The sequence below is a fragment of the Melanotaenia boesemani genome, chromosome 22 (genome assembly GCF_017639745.1).
Source record: "Melanotaenia boesemani isolate fMelBoe1 chromosome 22, fMelBoe1.pri, whole genome shotgun sequence".
NCBI classification, from domain to species: Eukaryota; Metazoa; Chordata; class Actinopteri; order Atheriniformes; family Melanotaeniidae; genus Melanotaenia; species Melanotaenia boesemani.
This window is the reverse complement of record NC_055703.1, coordinates 15,287,139-15,306,704: the sequence shown is the minus strand read 5'-3', so window position 1 is coordinate 15,306,704 and position 19,566 is coordinate 15,287,139. Positions and strand designations below refer to the sequence as shown.

The 19,566-nt window shown below is 36.6% G+C and overlaps 1 protein-coding gene across 1 annotated transcript; it reads left to right on the top strand.

Moving 5' to 3' along the window:
* Positions 1–13,871: 13,871 nt before the first annotated feature.
* On the top strand, positions 13,872–15,739 carry fam110c (family with sequence similarity 110 member C). Its single transcript, XM_041975015.1, has one exon. The coding sequence runs from the start codon at positions 14,000–14,002 to the stop codon at positions 14,999–15,001; it is 1,002 nt and encodes a 333-aa protein (XP_041830949.1). The 5' UTR covers positions 13,872–13,999; the 3' UTR covers positions 15,002–15,739.
* The last annotated feature ends 3,827 nt before the right edge of the window (positions 15,740–19,566 follow it).

The following is a 19,566-nucleotide window of genomic DNA, read 5'->3' as shown; positions in this document are numbered from 1 at the left end:
AAAAATCCTTTTCTATATATATATATATATATATATATATAAAAGTAACTATTACCAACTTTTCCTTTGCATTTTTATTTGTACCCAACACAATTAAATGCAAGAAAATCTTCTCAGATTTAGAGCAAAGTCAGTGCCAAACAACCAAAAAAAAAAACCCAGCCACTGGTTAATGATATTCTATCTGCATATAGAGAACACAAAGCTGATGTCATGTAAAGCTTTGCAGGTTTGTTTAGAGGCTATGTTGCATATTGTACTAAATTGGTTTTTGGTGGAGACTTTAGATAAGCCAAACTGTCTTTTTGCCTCTTCCTGCACTGAACTTCTAATTATTCAGTCTGTTTCTTGTATTTTAATAAATTCTAATGATGGGGATGGAAACTTTAAAAAGAACCTAGACGTAAAACATAAAACTTATATAGAATTGAATCAAAGTGAAAAATAATCATCTTTCTTGCACAATGATATCTCTGATTATAATAACAGCAGTATAAAAGTGACTATTCTGAGCCTGAACCCTATTAGGTATAAGACCCCGCTTTGTACTCTTGACAAGGACACAAGGTTCCACTGAGTGGAGCAATCCCATATTATTAGTAATACTTATTAATATGCAGGTCATGAGAAAATACTGGACTAAACAGCAATAATATTCAGCATTCTTTACTGTGAAACCTTTTTGCAAAATGAGGTCCAAAGATTAATGTGTGATGTTTGTGTAGGTTGATGTAGGTTTAATAATGCTCTAGGAGTCAGAATTATGAATAAACATCAGCTTGCTGCTCTAGGGTGTAGTCACCTTATATACTATACCTACTGCTTGCACTTTGGCGATTACATGAAACCACAAAAGAAGGATAGATTCTAGCTTTATCTAACCAACTAGCCCACAGCAACTGTAGGAGAGAAAAAAAAGCCTCAAAAGGTACAAATCCAGTTGCAATTGCATGGAAACATGCATCAACTGACAGAAAGGTTTAATTATGGGCCTTCATGCCTTTAAACAGCCTGCATGATAATAACCACAAAAAGAAAAACAAAAGCCCAATTGCTGTTGGAAGTTATCCAATGTTTCTTGTGGAAACTGGTTTCAGGTCATATAAGATTAAACCAATTCTTCCCATGCTTCCATCCCATTTTCTTACACAAATAAAGCTGAGAGCATTCAAGAGGTAATTTAGCAAAAAGGAAATGTGAAATAATAGCACTTTTCAAGGCACCCAAAACACTTTACATTATATCCAATATTTATTCCCTCCTCATTCGTATTTGTGTAGCCACAGTCGCCCTGGTGTAAAACGACGGAAACGTGGCAGCCAATATGGCCTCACCGAACATTCATACTCATTTCAATGATGACAACACTAGGGACAAGGAGGGTAAAGTGTTTTGACCCAGGACACAACAACAAACTGAGAATGACTGGGAGAGTCGAACCGCCAATCTTCCAGTCACTGGACGACCTGCTCCATTGTCTGAGCCACAGCCGCCCCAAAAAGCCTAGTTATCCCTTCTAAAGCTACATCAGTTGAAAAATTAAACTGAACTAAATTGAAGCCATTTAGCAATGCTCATCTACAAACCTGAGGATTAAGCTACTGGCTAAACATACATGTAAGTCCAGCAGGATCTTTAACCCTGACCTTTTAAAGAATTGCAGTATTCTTGCAGAGAGGCAGAAAAGAGACACTAAGGTTGTAGATACAAAGAATTTTATTTTTTTTTAGGCTATTTGTATGAAGATAGAAAGAATTACATCAATCAATTACAGTATCATGACTTCATAACAGCTGTACTTCTTTTTTTTTTTTTTTCATAATTTATTAAACTATTATAGAAATGACTGTCTGGAGTGGAAACATTAAATGGAAAGATGCCCAAATATAAACAAGGTATTGAAGAATGCAAAAATGCTACCTTTACGCTTTTGTTTGTTTGTTTGTCTGTTTGTTTTTGCCTGTGATTCACCTCCAAGGAATGTCTGTGGCTTTTTGTCTTTATATAATTTTGGATGGGTGGAAAATGTCTGATATTTAATAATGAGTTGCAGATGCAAAAGAAGTAACTACTGTATGCAGCCTGAGTCCTTTCCTGAATCCCCCTTGTTTATGCCAGCATTGTGTAATGACAATTTTCTCCATTCCAACTAGCACAAACTAATGTTTTGGATCAGTAATTCTACCATCTGGACTACAGGAAGTAAATGAATCCTGAGGAAAAACTCAGCATGATAGTTTGATGGAAGCTACCAAATATCTTTTTATTTGGCAGTGCCTGTCAACATCCACCAAACAGGATGAAGGGTTGTGTGGACTTGGTCTCCAGCTATGCGTGGGTTCTCTCCCTGCTTCCTCCTGAAATCCAAAGACAGGCATGTTAGGCTGATTTGAGTTTCTAGATTCTCGACAGGAGTGACTGAATGTTTGTCTCTCTGTTTTGGTTCTGTGATGGATTATACAGCTCCAGCCCCCTCACGGCACTGCATTTGAACAATCCGCTCTCTCAAGAAAACAAACTTTTTTTTAAACAAGATAAATTATCCCATTATCACAAGAAAACTGTGTTAAAAAAAACATGCAAGCACAACCAAAGCTCAAAAAGAAGTAAATGCATACTTTCTAACACTTACAGAAAGTCCCCGTGATTTAGTGTGCACATTAGGTTTTGTGTCCCTCGTCATGAAAAGAAACACAACACTTTCTCAGCTACTCACTCTGCCAGTTATCCTGCACTCTATCACATACAGGCACGTCAGCAGCCCACCAAAGAGAAGAAAAGATCTACAAACACATGCACATGTGGTGATTAACACACACCCAGGGGTTATTTGCTCCATGGGTCATTACACAATATGAAACAGAGTTCAGCTTTTTTGGAAATAACATTTTATTCCAATAATTTAGTCTTAACCATTCAAAAAGCATAAACTTAATGGTAAAAAATGCCTTTAAAATAGGCTACAAAAACCACATGTTTTTAGTATTGGTCATAACCTTTTTATGACCAAAGTCCCTGGCTCAAAAACCTTTCTGTAGATGGCAAAACTTAGTTGACCCACCTGTAGCTAGTTTTGCTCAGACTAAGTGGTAATCAGTAAACACAATATTAAAAGGAAGGGGGGAAAAAAAACATATATTTCTTTCTCAGCCAACCTGTATTTTTAGTTTTCATTTCAACAGCATAAATGTATGATTCAATAGCTTTTATTGCTCATGTGAAAACTGAAAGTCTAAGTCTCATATTCCCTGCATATTTTAATGCAGGAGAACACAATGTATTGATTAACATTTTAGCTGTTTTGCGTAATTTACCATTTTAAATAAACAAACTGACATCATTAGTAAAAGTATTTGAGCTTCAAAACAAAGTACTTAACCCCTCCTTTGGCTTGTAACGTCACCACAAAACCTATTACTGTGAACCACAATACACACCCTCAACACCCATACTACATTTAAAGAGCACATTTCGAGAAGCAGTTTGGATGTAAAATTTGTGATTATTTCCCTTTCGTAAGAAGCATTTTATTCACAGCAACAACAGTAGGAGAAAGTTTGGGTGTCCTTGTTAAAGCTTTTGTGAAAAGTCGATGAGTGGTGGGATTTCTAACAGGTATAAAATCTAAATACAAATTTTAAAATAATGTTGACGTTAGTGTTTCTAAAATGCATTTTGGTTTGGGGGCATTTTTCTTCCTGCAAACAGTGTCTAGTCTTCTGAGCTTCTTAAAATGTTTTGTATCTACTTTTTATAAGGTCTGGTTGCAGATCATGCCAGGCATTTTTGAGCCTTAAGTATTACACTAACAAAGCCATCTGCATGTGCCTCTGGAGATAGTTCATTGAGATTTTAGAAGTGTGTTTAAGATCTTGTTTTAGAAACCATCTTGTTTTAATCTTCAGCCTTTTTTTTTCTTTACAGACATGTGACATTTGACTACAGACTTGTCTAGCATATTATTCAATCTATTTTTTTTCCTGAGCCAGTTAAATATTCTTCCTGCTACTGGCTGCATTACAGGCTGAAAACATGATCCAATCACCCACATATTTTACAGTAGTAGAGGTATTCATTTAATAAAAGTCTGCTTTCCTTTTTTTCCCGTACTAAATAAATCTTTGCACATTCTATTCTAACCATGAGTCCACAAGTCTTGTTTTACAGCATGTAACAATTTGAATGCCATCTGTGTCCTGTGATGCTGGATTTTGTGGTCAAGATTAATGAAAGGCTTTATGTACATGATACGTCCCTGATGACCATTTTTGTGCAGGCGTACAGTACGTATTGCATTGGTCTGTTGTGCAAGTACGCTGTGTACCTGCACAACAGACCAAAGCAATATCATTGCAAAGTCTGCCAAATCTTCCTTACACTTATTTCCAGTCAAATAAGTTTTTATTAGCAATTTCTGCAAGTCGTTCTCTCAAAAAGTGTTTTTTTACTTTATGTCCTCAATTTGATGCTCACATTTCCTTTTAGCTGTATTTTTTAATTATGTTATAAACTCAAAAAAAAGAAACTGAAGACAAATGCTTTGCTTTTGTTAAATTCCCTTTATTGGCATATTTATTTTCATCTTAAAACAGCTTGCCAGTTGCTTAGATGAGCTCTGGGTGGACTTTTGGATGACTTTGAAGGGCCAGAGCATTTACAAAGCTCTGTAATTTCCTCACTTCTTATCCAGTTACCATAAATAATAGTACAAAAAATACTAAGCTGGGAGACCTTGATGAGGGTCTAAAATTTGTTTAACTTTTGCATGCTGCTCTGTTCAATGTATAACTTTATGCAACTAAAATAATAAACAAATTTTGATAGAAAGGCTTGTAATCTTCAACTGACCATTCACAGTTTGCACAGACCAAACCACAATATTATCTATTGCATACTTTTACCCCTGTGATTTAAACCATATTATTTCTAAGACGACATGTGCTGCAATTTGCTTCACTCATTCCTCGTACAAACATTTTTACACTGCCAGCTTTGCAGAAAGAAGACCATAGGATCAGTGAAGATGTGCAACTTCAGATACAAATTTTCTGGATTACTTACAGTGTGTGTGTGTGTGTGTGTGTATGCTTGCTTGTAGGAGTTGCTGTCTCTTACTTTTTCTGCTAACTTATTGCTCTTCACACATTTGTTGGTATGTGGATACATCCACATATACAGTACCAGTCAAAAGTCTGGACATACCTGGTTATTCAAAATGAATTGGCATGCTTGGTAAGCTGTAAACAAAACACAATTCTTCCCACAGTATATTCTTGCATCATGCCCTGAGTCCTCAGCACTCTATAGCTATGATAAGCATGTGTAAACCACAGCTGTAGAGAAAGTACATAAGCTCCATAAACTCTCCAAAAAATCTCTTCCATTCATGAGTGAAACAACTTTGATGATGCAGATAAGTAATGGAGGAAAGGCCTGGATACAATGTCGTCATTAATCCTAGTCAAGATGGATAGAGACAGCTGTTATGGTATTTTAAGGCTAAAACAGATGGGACGAAGTACAGTTTATGTTCATTAGGATAAATTTATGAGAATACTAAACCTCTGCACTAAAGCACCTGGAATTCAACATGTAAAGGATGTTGTGGCTTCAAATCAGTGGTCTGTGGCTTTGAGATGACCTCCCTTCATAAAGGTGCTGAATATCACTCTGGGTGCTGTTGGAAATCAATTACTATAGCTTTAAATCATTTTCTAGTTTATTCCTATTCCTATTCTTAAAACTATGACCAGAAAATGGTTTACAGAAAGGAAAGACTCCTGTATATATATATATATATATATATATATATGTGTGTGTGTGTGTGTGTGTGTGTGTGTGTGTGTGTGTGTGTGTGTGTGTGTGTGTGTGTGTGTTACATCATAATTAGTCTTCCCTTCCAGGACGTTGCCTTGGTAGTCACTGGCTCGTCTTTACAAAAACAGTGTGCATGGGAAGGGGCCCGCCATTAATTATTTCCAACATTTCTAGCAACTGAAGTCACACAAATGAATTACTTTGAAACTTGTTTGTATGAATAAAACCTCTTTGTGTTGTTACCTGATGAAAGCACTCAGGACAAAAGGGATTCAGTGGAAGTTTCTGAACAGGGCACCGTCAACCCCTTAAATTTTGGTTTGATCCAACCAACTGCGCTTAATTAAAGATTAAAATTAAACATGACCAAAAGTGCAAGAACATTTGGTTGAACTGTAGAAAACATAAGGGGTGCTTACTTCCCTTTAAATGCCTCAGTGCAAGATTTAACTGAAAAGTTGCAGAGTCCTCTACTCCACTCTTAGGCCTGTAGGCAAAATGTAAGGGTTCCAGTATGTCATGCAGCCTGTGCAAAATGTCAGATTTGATAATGTGTTCAAATGATTTCATAAAAGGGGACGTGAGGGCCACAGGGCGATAATCATTCACCGCTTTAGGAGACTTAACCTTTCCCACTGGCACCACAATAGATTTCTTCCACATGCTAGGAACCTTCTGTTGTTTGAAAGATGGATGTAAAAAAATAGGAAAAAATATCAACCAGCTGCGTGGCATAACACTTCAATCATTTTCCCCTTTATACCTCTAGAACCTTTTTCTCTCTTTCATATAAAGAAAAACACATAATGACCTTATTGATTTTGATCTTTTGCACCTCACAGCTTAATTTTTCAGCAGACATTTTTCAAATCAAACATGCCAACAAGAAGTTGGATAAAACACGTTTTTGCACTTTTGTTTCATATCTATGAACCTGATTCCTTACCAAGCTTACTTGAAACATCATTTGTTGTGTCCAAAGCACCTAACTTTGTGAGATCATTTAACCATTTCATGCAGGATTATTAACCCTTTAGGTGCCAGAAATTTTCAAAGAAAAGGTTCAATTTTGATATTAACAAATCAAAAGGCTGTAGCTTGGAAGTCGTTAGAGATAAAGGCATACAGTAAATGAGAAAAATGTTGAATATGAACCAGAGTTTATGATGGGAGTATATTTACTCATCTAACTTGTTTATTGACTCAGGGCTGGCTAGTTGCAAAAGTTCTTCATCAACAGGGAAAAAGCATTTTGACATGTTGCATGTTTCTCTGGAATTAGCTCAGTATCACCATCAGTGCTTCCTCATCGGCTCAGTAAGGTGTTATTCAGTCAGACCCCCAATCCCCACTCCCTCAAAAAATTATGTTAGGATTGAAGATCCTCATGTCTGTCAACTAGTGGTATAAAATCATAACAGGTTTTATCTCTTTTTGTGGAGATATGGCCTGTTTCATTTAGTTACGTTGCTTGGGGCAATATTGCTCATAATCGGTACCACGTGTTTTACACATACAGTATTTTACTTCTACTTTTTATTTATTTAATTCATTTTGATATATACCAAGAAAATATTTATATTTTGATCTCATATTTCTATAATATAAATAATATAAATAATTATATTATTTATATTATATTATATTATATTATATTATATTATATTATATTATATTATATTCCTTTTTTATCACTGAGGCAAATTTGGTAATTGCTATACGTAGACATATATATATATATATATATATATATATATATATATATATATATATATATATCTATATATACACTTACATATACATCTTTGTGCTTAGTGTATAGCCTGTGGACACTGGATTTGGGGTGGAACCCTCAATGCATGATGAACATCTGTTATAACATCTGTGGTCTGAACTTCCTCCTTACTATCTTATTAGCTTATTATCCCAGCAGAGTATCTGATCACTGGCAGGTGGTCAGATACCCTGAGCTGTTAATTGCCCAGATCTTGTTTTTGCCACTGAGCTGACTTCTTAGGACCTGCCTTACTCGTTGCAGATATGTGGCTGTTGCAGCTTCCCTTGTGGCTTCTTCGTGGTTGCCATTTGTCTGTGGTATGCCAAGGTACCTGTAGCTCTCGTCAACATCTGTTTTTCTGCCCTCTGGGAGTTTAATTTCCTCTGCATGGACTACCTTAACTCTCTTTGCTACCATTCGGCTACATTTCTCCAGTCGGCTAGGCACTCACGGAGTGAAGTTAGTGTCTTTAACCAGTCGGTGTGGATCATATCTGGGCCATGTGCTGTCCAGTTCTTCATATCTGAGAGTCTTTGCTGGATATCTGCCACCGTGATGGTTACTTGACTTTATTCAGGGAGGGTGGAGTGGTCCAATCTTGTAAATAGAAATTAAAATATTTAATGTAACATTGCATCTTGCATTTATCTGCTAAACACAGTTGTTTTCTGAAATACAATATGATGAGCCGGTGATAAATAGCCTCTGACTAATTGACTGGGAGGTGACCTTATATTCCTGGTAATTAACTATGAATACATAATAACCAATTATCAGTTATTTTACATAACACTCCAATAATAACTGCCAGTGAAAGATGGCTGCAGCAATTACTTTTGATAATTTGCAAGTCATTTTTAATTGAGTCAGCTGGTTTTATTCACGTCTCGAGGATGAATAGTAATTATGGTAAATGACTCAATGAAAACTCAATTAAGAAATGATGCCATGTTATATTAAAATGTAGGATGTTTTCCCAGTGTAAATTTAGAATTAAGCAAAAGTGAGAGTGCTCAAGGGAAAAGTGGCTAATGGTTTCAGTGTTTATGTTTACTTAGTTCCACTCCATCCTACCCAGAGTCTGAGATCGTCTAATCAGAAACAGATTTCACAAATCCCTCAGACAACATGCTAAGTGGCTGTAAACACGACTTCTTCACAAAGACTCAACTCTAGTGTTCATTTCAAAGGATTTGACACAGGAGTTTGTATAACCATGTGGCCTCCGAGCCAAAAGGCCAAATGATGTGTGTGTGACGTTGCACATCTGTCACTGTCACACATTTTGGTCTGTGCTCACTCTGGCTGACCTTTCAAAGAACTGTTTCAAACATTTCTTCTCAGGATTTTTTCTTTTCATTAGAGTTGCCAGTAGAGAGATGAAAGAAGAAAAACATGAAACCAAAGCTCCTGATGGCACCTGAAATGCTTCAACTACCAGTGTGTTTTTTTAATACAGTCACAAAAGTGTGATGAAAAAAGGGGAAGAACAAATAAAGAAAAGTAATAAAATATAAAATTAAGCATTCAGTCTACATATATTTTTTTTCCAGAACATATTTTCATTCATTTTACATAATGCAATCTGGAGATCAAATTATCTTTATACACTATAAATTCTTACTGGTTTCTCTTTACTTTATGGCACAATTTAGAGTCCATATAAAGAAAATGTTTGATTCAGGGGGAAATTTGAGCTATTTTTACATGAGATTACATAAGAAAATCCGTTTCTAGAGAGTGTAAAGAAAATAAGCACCCTTGGTGAGTCAAACAAACTAACATAAACTGTAATGCTGTTCATGCTATTGCTGTTCATGCAAACATGCACTCCACCGTGAAGATTAGCCACTAGAGATACAATCTCACTCCTAGAAATTGTAAACTATGATACCAAAAATTATATAGTGAAATTGTTGTGTTTTGTTTACAGTGATGTTTGTTGTTAATATCATAAATATATTTGGCAATATCTATTGTACCCGTAAATGAATGAAAAGCAAGATAAGAAAAAGGCATAAAGCAGCAATTCTTTTTAGCATGAAGTGCTGTGAAGGGTTTGCTGTAAGCAGTTGTCCACGTCATCTCAGCAAAAAGTCAGGGTAGCCTAAATGTTGCAGACATTTGGGTTCTCATGTGAAACATCTCCACAACATCTTTGGTAAATGTCAGGGCTGCTGTGCATGTGTGAAAACAACTTGCATTTAGTGCTGAAAAAGACTTTTTAGGCAAGTGATTGTGAGATGTTTGCTTCTGGATGATTTAACGTTCAAGAAGGTTTTAATTACCTGTGAATTTGTCAATAAAAGAAAAAAAATAGTTTAAGACGTTAATAAAAAGTGTTTATCATAGCAAGGAAATTTCTGTCAATCAAAGTACTTACATAAAACAAAAAAACATTTTCAAAAAGTTATTTCTTGGCATTTTTTCCGTCCACTGGCATTTCCAGAAGAGCGTACATGTCTGACCCATATTCCTTATCCTTTCATATATATTAAAACCTTGTCATCTCTGCAAAGAATCATTAATCATAGTGACACATCCGGCTTAGTTCTTGACCTCAAAATCTGAGAATTTATCAGAGGGATATCATGATTAATTTACGATGGAGGTCAAGAAGACATAAAGTACAAGTAAACACAGCTGAATCCCCAAGTGAACTGTTTGGTCTGATTTAAGGGAAGCCAATCAAAAGAAATCATGCGGCTGAATAAATGTAATCAACACTAAAAAACAGATGTGGTATGAAAATTATGTACAAACATAAAAAAAATAGGAGTCTGTTTAAATTATTTTATTTTTGGTCTTTGGTTTTTCTTCAGTTAATCTAAAATGCAGGAAGACAACAATGTTGTCTCTTGACTGTTAAACTTTCAAATAAGAGATGCCACATGTGGTATTTGTGGTTACAGAAAAGCAGTGAAGTGGCTCTTGTGCGGTAGTTAGACCAAGAGCATGGGAGACTTTATTAGTATGACCTCCACACTACCCATTCCAGTGCTGCCATCTGCCTTTTGAACAAGTAAACCTGGTGATCTGCCAACTTCCAGGTTTGTAGACATGTGTTTCAGATTCTGCGTCAACAAATGTTTCCAATTACATGACGAAGGATAAAACAGGGAGTCAGTTGTTAACTTTCCAAAGTTTTGAAATGGGATTTGTAAGTTATTTTCTTTCAATTTTCACCCACTGTGTTTAAATTCCGAGATTACACATATTGCAAACCCTGGGGGTTTCAACAGATCTTTGTTTTTGCATGTTGCACCAGTGTTTAACTCGAAGCGGATATCTTGTTTGTAGGCTCAGAAAGTCATGCTCATCCTCACAGGCTCAGTCACATCTACTCATTACTCATTTCCTTTGAAAAAATAAAGTAAGAAACATAATTTCAGAGTCATACAGAGGAAGAGGGGAGCTCTGAGGATTGTACCTGATCAGTCGTTCTTCTTGCTTCAAGTTTAGTTTGGTTGCAGGAGCAGCATTGCCTGTATGTGCCAGTATTTATATATTTATTGCCATGGAAAACTGCCTCTGAGTCACTCACTAACAATGCATTGGGAAATGTGGGAAAATGCGAAACTGCGATTACCCTCAAATGGGGCAGATGCTTTTCTCTGCAAGTGCAGCTAAAGAACCTCAAATTACTATTAATTTTAGTCACAATGTATAGAATTAAACTGATTACTTCAAATGCTAGCCATCTATTTCTCTAACACATAAAGCTACTCATATCTTTATGGACATATTCTAAATGATTTTGACAAGGTAAATGGAACTTATAAGAGGAAGCCATTTCTGGAAGCAGCAAACAGCATGATATGTAGTGTATGACTCCCAAGCACCACACAAACCAGACAGGTAAAAAGTAAGATAAAAGTTTATTTAAATCAAAATAGATTTTCTTCCAAGGTTCCAAAGGCCAGGCAGGCGGCCAAAACAGAGGAAGCAAGCACAAACAGAAGTGAGGTGCGGTCAGAAAACAAGCAGAGTACAAACAAGAGTATTGCTGTGGCAGAGAGAATAAAAACAATCTGGCTAGTGTTGAGTGGTCAATCTGGAATTAGAACATTACCACATATCTATACACTAATTCCAGTGGCACACCCTCCTACCTCCACCACATGGCTCATGCAAACATAAAGAGTCATGTAAACACGAGCATCTTAATGATTAATGGCACAATAAAGGTAGATATGGCAGATCTGGGCTTTTTTTTAAGGTCATGCAGCTTGCCATCAGTTTTCCACCGCATTTAAGAGATATGCTCCTCCTGCACCACTCATCACCTCTGGCTAGCTTGTGTGGCAGCAGAGGGAAAAGATAAAAGTGAAACCAGAGAAGAGACTGATTGTGAAACTGGGTGTAGGTGAGCAGAGAGGTAGGGAAGATCAAATGACACATCTGGCGGGAAAATCTAACCATGTGGGAATGGAAAGTCTAAAATGACAGAATGGATAATGAATGGGAAAACAGACAGACACAGGTGGTATATAAAAAATGTGTCATAATAGCACTATGAAAAGTTTGGGGAAAAAAAAGATTAAGCCTGTTATACATCAGAATTACCCAGATATTGTCAGTAAAATCCCCTGTAAGTCACCCTTACCTTTCCCCAAACATGTAATCAGTAATAATGTGTAATAAACAAGCTCCCTCTTTCTCTGTATACTGAATTACTGTTTTGTTTATCTAATTTTTATACTAAATGTTCTTATTCAGTGCTGCATGTTTAAACTGGAAGATGTTAGAGCACAAAAAAGTTTTGCTATGGTGGGTAAGAGGAAAGAAAATCTGAAGAAAGGTTCAGTACTAGCAAAAACTAGAGTGCTATAGTACCGTTAAACTTGGTACTATAACTTGGTACATCCAGCTTAGGTGGGTTGGTTTTTATTGTTTGTTTGTTTGTTTGTTTTTCTGAACCATGCTGGGTTTTTTTATTATTATTTACTTCAAATGAAAAAGAAAATAATAAAAAAATAGAGCTGATGTTGTTAAAAATGAAAAAAAAAAATAGGTTTCAACAAATTGGTTTGAACTGATAAGTGAAAAATAAAAGAAAATAAAAATAAAATAAAAAAAAAAACAATCAAGTAAACAGTAATATAGGTAAAAACCATGAACAATGCATTCCAATGCAATAAAAATATGAAGGCACACACAGTGCATGGGTGACTTTCTGAGTTCTTTGTGCAGACCTTTGTTCATTATTAAAGATGGCAACTTCCAGATGAGTAGAAGAAATTAATCTGAATGGAATTGAAGTGAGAGCCTTCCTCTGCCACCTTCTAGGTCTTCTCTGGGCTGCCCTAGTCTGCCGCTAGCTTTGGGATGCCCACAAAACAATAATGTTTTGTGGGCATCAAGAAACGAATTACTTAACTACAGCATCTGTAAACAGTTGATGTCAGTGTTTACATCTTTGCTTAAAGCAGTGAAGCTGCAACACAAAAGATCTTTGTGGTGTTTCACATAACTTTTCAGCAATGGAGTTAATGTTTGTGTGTTTTTCTGTGAACTTGACACAAGCATCTAGATCTCTAAAAACTGGCACTCAACCCAAAAGCTGGATGGATGAACTATTTCTTAAGTAGAAGGAACACCACAAAACAAAGACCACAAAGTTGACAGAGTGACAGTGCAGATAAATGAGTTTATAAAATAACTCTTAAAAGAAATGGAGCAATGAATCTTAAAAAGTTTTCATGACTGGTAATACTCATCCAGGAAGATGAGCAAGCACAACTGAAATCTTGGCAAACACAAAACATCACTTTCACTTTTTTTTTTTTTTTTTTTTTTTTTTTTTTAGCACAAAGCTGTTTTGATAGTACTTTAACAAATACTTATTATCTACCTGTCTTTAACAAACCCAGTGTGGTGCGTCAAACACACCACATATAATTTAAGGATTGACAAACTGGGGTTAATCTTATTGCACATTTTTTTTTACCACAAAAACCAGTAAGTGAGTTTAATGAGTCAGTTTGTCATGTAAATACCTGCATTAAAGAAAATAGACAAGAAATTTAGATAGGTCCAAAACCAGTTTTTTTTAGAGGATTTGAGATTGTGTCTAGTATTGAGCAACAAAGCAACAAAGGTCCCACATTCCCAAGAATGAGAGGAAAAAAGTATCAGTAGTGTCAGCTTTCACTGTTCTCACTTGTGGTGGTATCAGGTGTACTTTGAACGGGCCTGTGTTTGGTTAAAACAATCCTTGCGTAGGATGGGTGGGGTGATGTGAGGTGTGTTTAACAAGAAAAGGTGAAGTCTCCTGTTGTGACTCGTGCTCAGGCAAAGAGCGGGCTTGTCTGGAATCTTTCAGCTATAACTCTGAACAGATTGTACACTAAAGGATTACCTGCTCTTTGGAAATAACAGATTCGACACATTCATAAAACCGCAATGGAGACAAATAGTGACACCACAAAAATCCTTGGGAAGGGTCCGGAATACCTTCGGAAGCAAATGGAACTGGAGAATGAGACTAAAGCAGGCATGAGTGCGGTGGAGAGGCTCGCTGCAAGCAAGCCAAAATATGTCAAAAGCCAACAAGTGGTCAGCTCAACTCAGGAGCCAGTGATTAGTGTTGGGTCTGCTTCTGTGAGTAGCATTGGGTCTTCAAGTGGGATTTGTGTCTCAACGGACTATACAAGTGTTGCACAAGACTGCTCTCAAGTGCGTCGGTCAAGCTCTAAAAAACGACCAGACTCACTTTTACTTTACAGACAGAAATGTGAGTTGCTCAAAGCGTCAGCAAACGAGAGGAAACACCACATAACTCGTAAGGTGCTGCTTAGTTCTGTAAATAAAAATGTCCCATTACCTGAGGCCACAGAAAAGGAGTGTGAGTCTGAAGTCAGCAAAGAGAAAATCACCACACCTGAGGGAAGAACATCGGAATGTGGCTCACGTGTAGTTACCACTCAGATAGAGAAGAGGTCAAATGGAGTTACAGAAGCAAGCACAACCAAAAGCAGCAATTCTGGGGCTCAGCCAACAGCTGGTGGTCTTCTTGCAGTTCCTGAGCTTCAAACGAGGTCTGGCAAGGGGGTCAGTCGTTCCCACTCTGACATCAGCTCCAGGTACTCCAAAAACTTTGCAGACTTTGATGCATTTTTCAAGTACTGCGGCTTGGATGGTGAGGTCATTGAGTCTTTAGGGAAGGAGAACTTCTCAGCACACTCGGATGAAATTGCAATAAACATTCGGAGCGTTAGCATCTCCACGTCAGATGATGGCTTCTCAAGAGACAGTGGTGACAGCAACGGGCTACTGGAGGATGAGTTACAAAAAACGATCTGTCAGGGCCCATCAGTTATTGAGCGCAATGCACGGATTATCAAATGGCTGTACAGCTGCAAAAATGCAACAGAGACTGGAAAAAAGTTACGAGCACTTGATTGATTTTTATCTTTTTACAGAGGCCTACATCATACAACCTTAGCAGTGAGCAAGGGGTACTCTTAAGACGTTGGTAGTGACTGCATTGTTGTTGCTTACGTCTGTTGAGCAGTCGAGGGTGCAAGTACACATATAAATGCATGTGAGTCAAATGCACCTGACATCCCAGAGGACAAATGAAGTTAGAATTTTTGTTCAGATTTACATGAAACTTCCTGAATACTTTCTTCGTTTGCCAGATAAAACATACAAACAAAATCTCTGCAATTATCAAATATTATTATTATTATTATCAAATACAATTTTCTTCATGACTGTATGTATTATTCTACTTTTATTTGGAAAAAAATGTCATTTTATATTATTTAAGCATGAATGAAAAGTTTTAAAGTTAGAGCTTTGAGTTACAATAGTAGTCAAAGGTTTGGACACACTTCCCCGTTAAATCCAATGGACAAAGTGTGTCCAAACTTTTGATTGGTGGTGTAAATCTGACCAAGGATGCACATCTGCAAATTTGAAGACATGTAGAATGATGTTCAAATTGAGAGGATGCTAACAGAGTAGACAAAAAAAAAGCTGCTAATGCAAACAATTTGGGTGTTGTTTTCCTTTTCTCACATGATAATAATGCAGAGCAAATATTTTTAAGCTATCAATCAGTCCTTGCTGAGGACTAAAGAATATTATTTTGGACCATATACTTTGTAAATTAAATGGATAAAATGTCTTTAAGCTATGTACAAGCATTCAGTAATTCATTTATAACTTAAAAGTTGTAGCACTCCTCCATTAAAGTCTATTTTAACCATACAGCTGCTTTCATCTACAATGTAACTTGCCATAAACATGCATTAAATATTTTAATAATTAACAGGTGAACTTAAAGTACTGGTAAATGATTCTGTACAATCTGTAACTCAAAGGGATTTTTCAGTCTGGACCAGAAATTCTCCTTTCATTAACAGCCTCTAACTGGCTTGTAAAGCATTTTATTTATTACTATTCCATTACTTCACACTACCATTTGTAAAAGGTATAATTAAAATGAAGGCGCAACAATAATTCTATCCAGATAAAAGGCTTTAGGGCTCATGGCCTTGTGATTCCTGACAGAAACATTTAAGGATGTCTCACACTGATGTTCATAAATTTTGTTCCTCTGCAGGGTTTTCTGACTACCACAAGCATTAAAGGGTCTTTAAATCACAGTTTATGTAACATGCCTTTTAAGTTCATAATCCAATGACTAGTGTACTCCCTATTTTCTCCAGGTGAAAGGTATGCATTCCATCACACACACACAAAACCCACATACAACCACAATTTACCAAGATTTTTAAAAAGTCTGTGTGTGAAACAGACCAGCTCCTCATGTTATAGTGGTCATGTGACAAAAATCAAGTTAGTTAAGCCATTCAACACAAGACCAGGCAAGCCTGAAATATGTAATCATTTTTCCAGAAAAACTATCAACTAATCACTAAGATGTGTGTGTGAGAGGAATGTGCCTAATAATCTGATTGGCTTATGTCCAGTGACCTGTTGAAACTGTATCTCCACTTCCCTCCCAGTCCACGGCTGCTTAGTCTCCGCACCGCTTTTTCTGTCTGTTTGCCAAGTTTCTTTGCAGAATCTTTGAAGTTCAGAGGCCGTGACACAACAGAAACAACAGAAAGACTCTTGTTTACTTTATTTTTTATAACCACTGTTTCTCTCTTGCAGAGCTAGAATCTAACAGTATTTATAAAGTAGATTAGAGTAGACTATGCAAATCACTGTTTGTAGGTGCATTTTTGACTTCTGCACATCTGTTTAGCATCCAACAAGTCATGTCCTGCCCGCTCTGCTTGTTTGTTTTTATTTTCCAGAACCCAGTAATTTGAGTTATGAAAAAGTAGTGCCTAACATTTCAGTGGCTTTAAAAAAAACTATGGGGTAACTTCCAGACAATAATTTGATTACAAAGTAAACCCTAGTGTCAGTTCAGTCCAGAGTTTGCTTATGGATGATTCAACAGAGTAGGCATGTTGCCTTTGTTAGAGTTGTTTGGGAGTGTTAGCTGAGGCTGAGAATTCACTCATGTTTTTTCTGATGCTGATTAATTAATTTTACTGCATTTAAGAAAAATGCCAGCCTGTATAAGAACAATGGGTATTTTTTTTTGTTTGTTAGTTTTTTTGTTTGCTTTGTTTTTTTGTTTGTTTGCTTTTTTTGTTTGTTTGTTTTGTTTTTTTAACTAAAAGTATATGTAATGTACAGTAATAGGCCAATAGATATAATTAGCAAAACAGTTAAGCTTGAATTAAGCAAATTGGGCCTTAGGAGGGCAGTATCCTACCACAAGACTGATTCCAGCTAACTGCTAGAATCTAGGAGGCCCTATGTGATTACAAATGAGCCAGGCAAGAGAACTTATCATAAACCAGTCTGAAAGGACATTTGGAGGGAAACTGTAGTTTCCCTATATAAAGTAGGGAAACTACTTTCCCTAAAGTAAGACAAAGACTGCTGAAATAACACACTGTCTTACAATCTCAGTTAATTTGTTCTTACAAAGCTCAGTTTTAAATATTATCCTGCAGGATACTCAGAACTCATGAGATTACGTTACCTCAGCTTTATGACTTGACTGCTTTAAATTTTCATTAACTAAGTTCTAAGTTCTAAAAGACTTGACTTAATACCTGAGTAAGATTGTCTTGGGATCTAAGGCTTTGAATGATAATTCCTATCTGCTGTGATTTAAGCATAAATAATTTCAGTTAACTGCTGCTAAACTGACATATCCACTCTCACTGTATGTGTTAAGTTTTATAAGTTTCCATGTCATGCTCATACAATATGAAAATATGCTGAGTTTATTATTTTGTTGCAATGTCACAAAAAGATTATTGTTGAAGATTAAACTCAAATATAAAGTAACTACAAAGAAATCAGACCACTATATCACAACTCTGCACATAAGACACTTAAATAAAATAAATTAATTTAAGAAATGGCTTAATAAAAGGCAAGGGGGAACATCTCTAGGCTCTTGGGGCCCTGGGCCCTTCGCTCTGGCCTTCGCTCTGGCAGTCCTGAATGGCAGGTGCCTGGCGGGGGAGGGGGCTGCTGATCTTGGCCCACCGGGGCCTGTGTCCCGTGGCCGCAGGGGGCTATGGCTGTGGCCTTCCTCTGCCACCTTCTGGGTGGGTCCGTGGTCAACTTTGCAGTGGGGTGGCTTGGGTTCGTGCTCCGGGATTGTTGCTGATCGCCCGGGTCTCTGGGCTGCCCTAATCTGCCTCTAGCCTCTGGAGAGGTGTTGGTTGCATTTGCACAATCTCACTCATCACTGATCTTTTCTACTTTCTTTTTTACTTCTCCTCATTATTCTCCATTTTTTCTGTCCCCTCCAGTCAGGTCCATCAAGATTAAAGAAAATTCCATAATTCACAATAAATAAATAAGATAAATAAAAAGAAAACGTCTGATTATCAAGACGAACCTTAAACCCTTATACCCCTTGGCAAAGCCATTTTGTTCGGCACAACACAGCAGCCAGACCATCATCATGCTTGCTATAACGCTGGACAGTACAAGTAAAAAAAAAAAATCTAAAGTTGTTAAGCTATTATATCAAATGCTGAAGCTTCTAATTTTAGTTCTGATCAAATTTATTATGCACAATGTTTCTATGCTTTATTTTTTTTTTTGTTGTTTTAAAGGAAGGAGCATGTTTGCCACTGTGTTGCTTCAACTCATCTTTTAACAACACCCTGTAGGCTTTTGTGAACTGAGGAGACCAACAAATGTTTTTTTTTAAAAAAGGAAATGTTTCCCCATTCTTGCACAGTATAGAATTTAAACTGCCTAACAGTTGTCATAGTTTTTGGTTATTAATGTCAGTAGGATGCAGGCCGGGATTTAAGACAGGCCAGTTAAATACCTCAGTTCTTTTGAGACTTATGGTGCTAAAACTTGTGGTTTGGCATTATATTGCTGAACAGACAAGAACTTCCCTGAAAAAAAATTTGTCTCATTGGAAACATATCTATGCCATGAATGAACACCCCATGCTATCATATCATTCTGGCTTTTGAATTGTGCGCTCAGAGACTTCAGCATTCGTACTTTCCAAAAAGAAATTCAGACCTTAATTCACTAGACCACAGAACAATTTTATACTTCACCACAGTACATTTTAAACAAGCATGAACCCAGAAAAAGTATCAGAGAAGTTTCTGATTCTTGTATAGTTATATATATATATATAGCAGTGACAAACTGTATTAACTGATAATGGCTTTCATAATCACTGCAGTGGCTCAGAGCCAATCACTAATGAATCACATTTGTTTTGCTTGTTTACGCAGTGTCACCTAAGCCTGAGGAATCAATTCATAGTTTATAGAAATTACTCTGGATTCTTTCCATCTTCTAACATTGTGCCTTATGAAATCTATCCACCCATCATCTCTATCTAAAATTTTTACATTGTTCTTTTCACAGCCAATTGTGTGTCTGACCTGTTGCCAATTAACCTGCATATATATATATATACATATACATATACATACATGCAACTG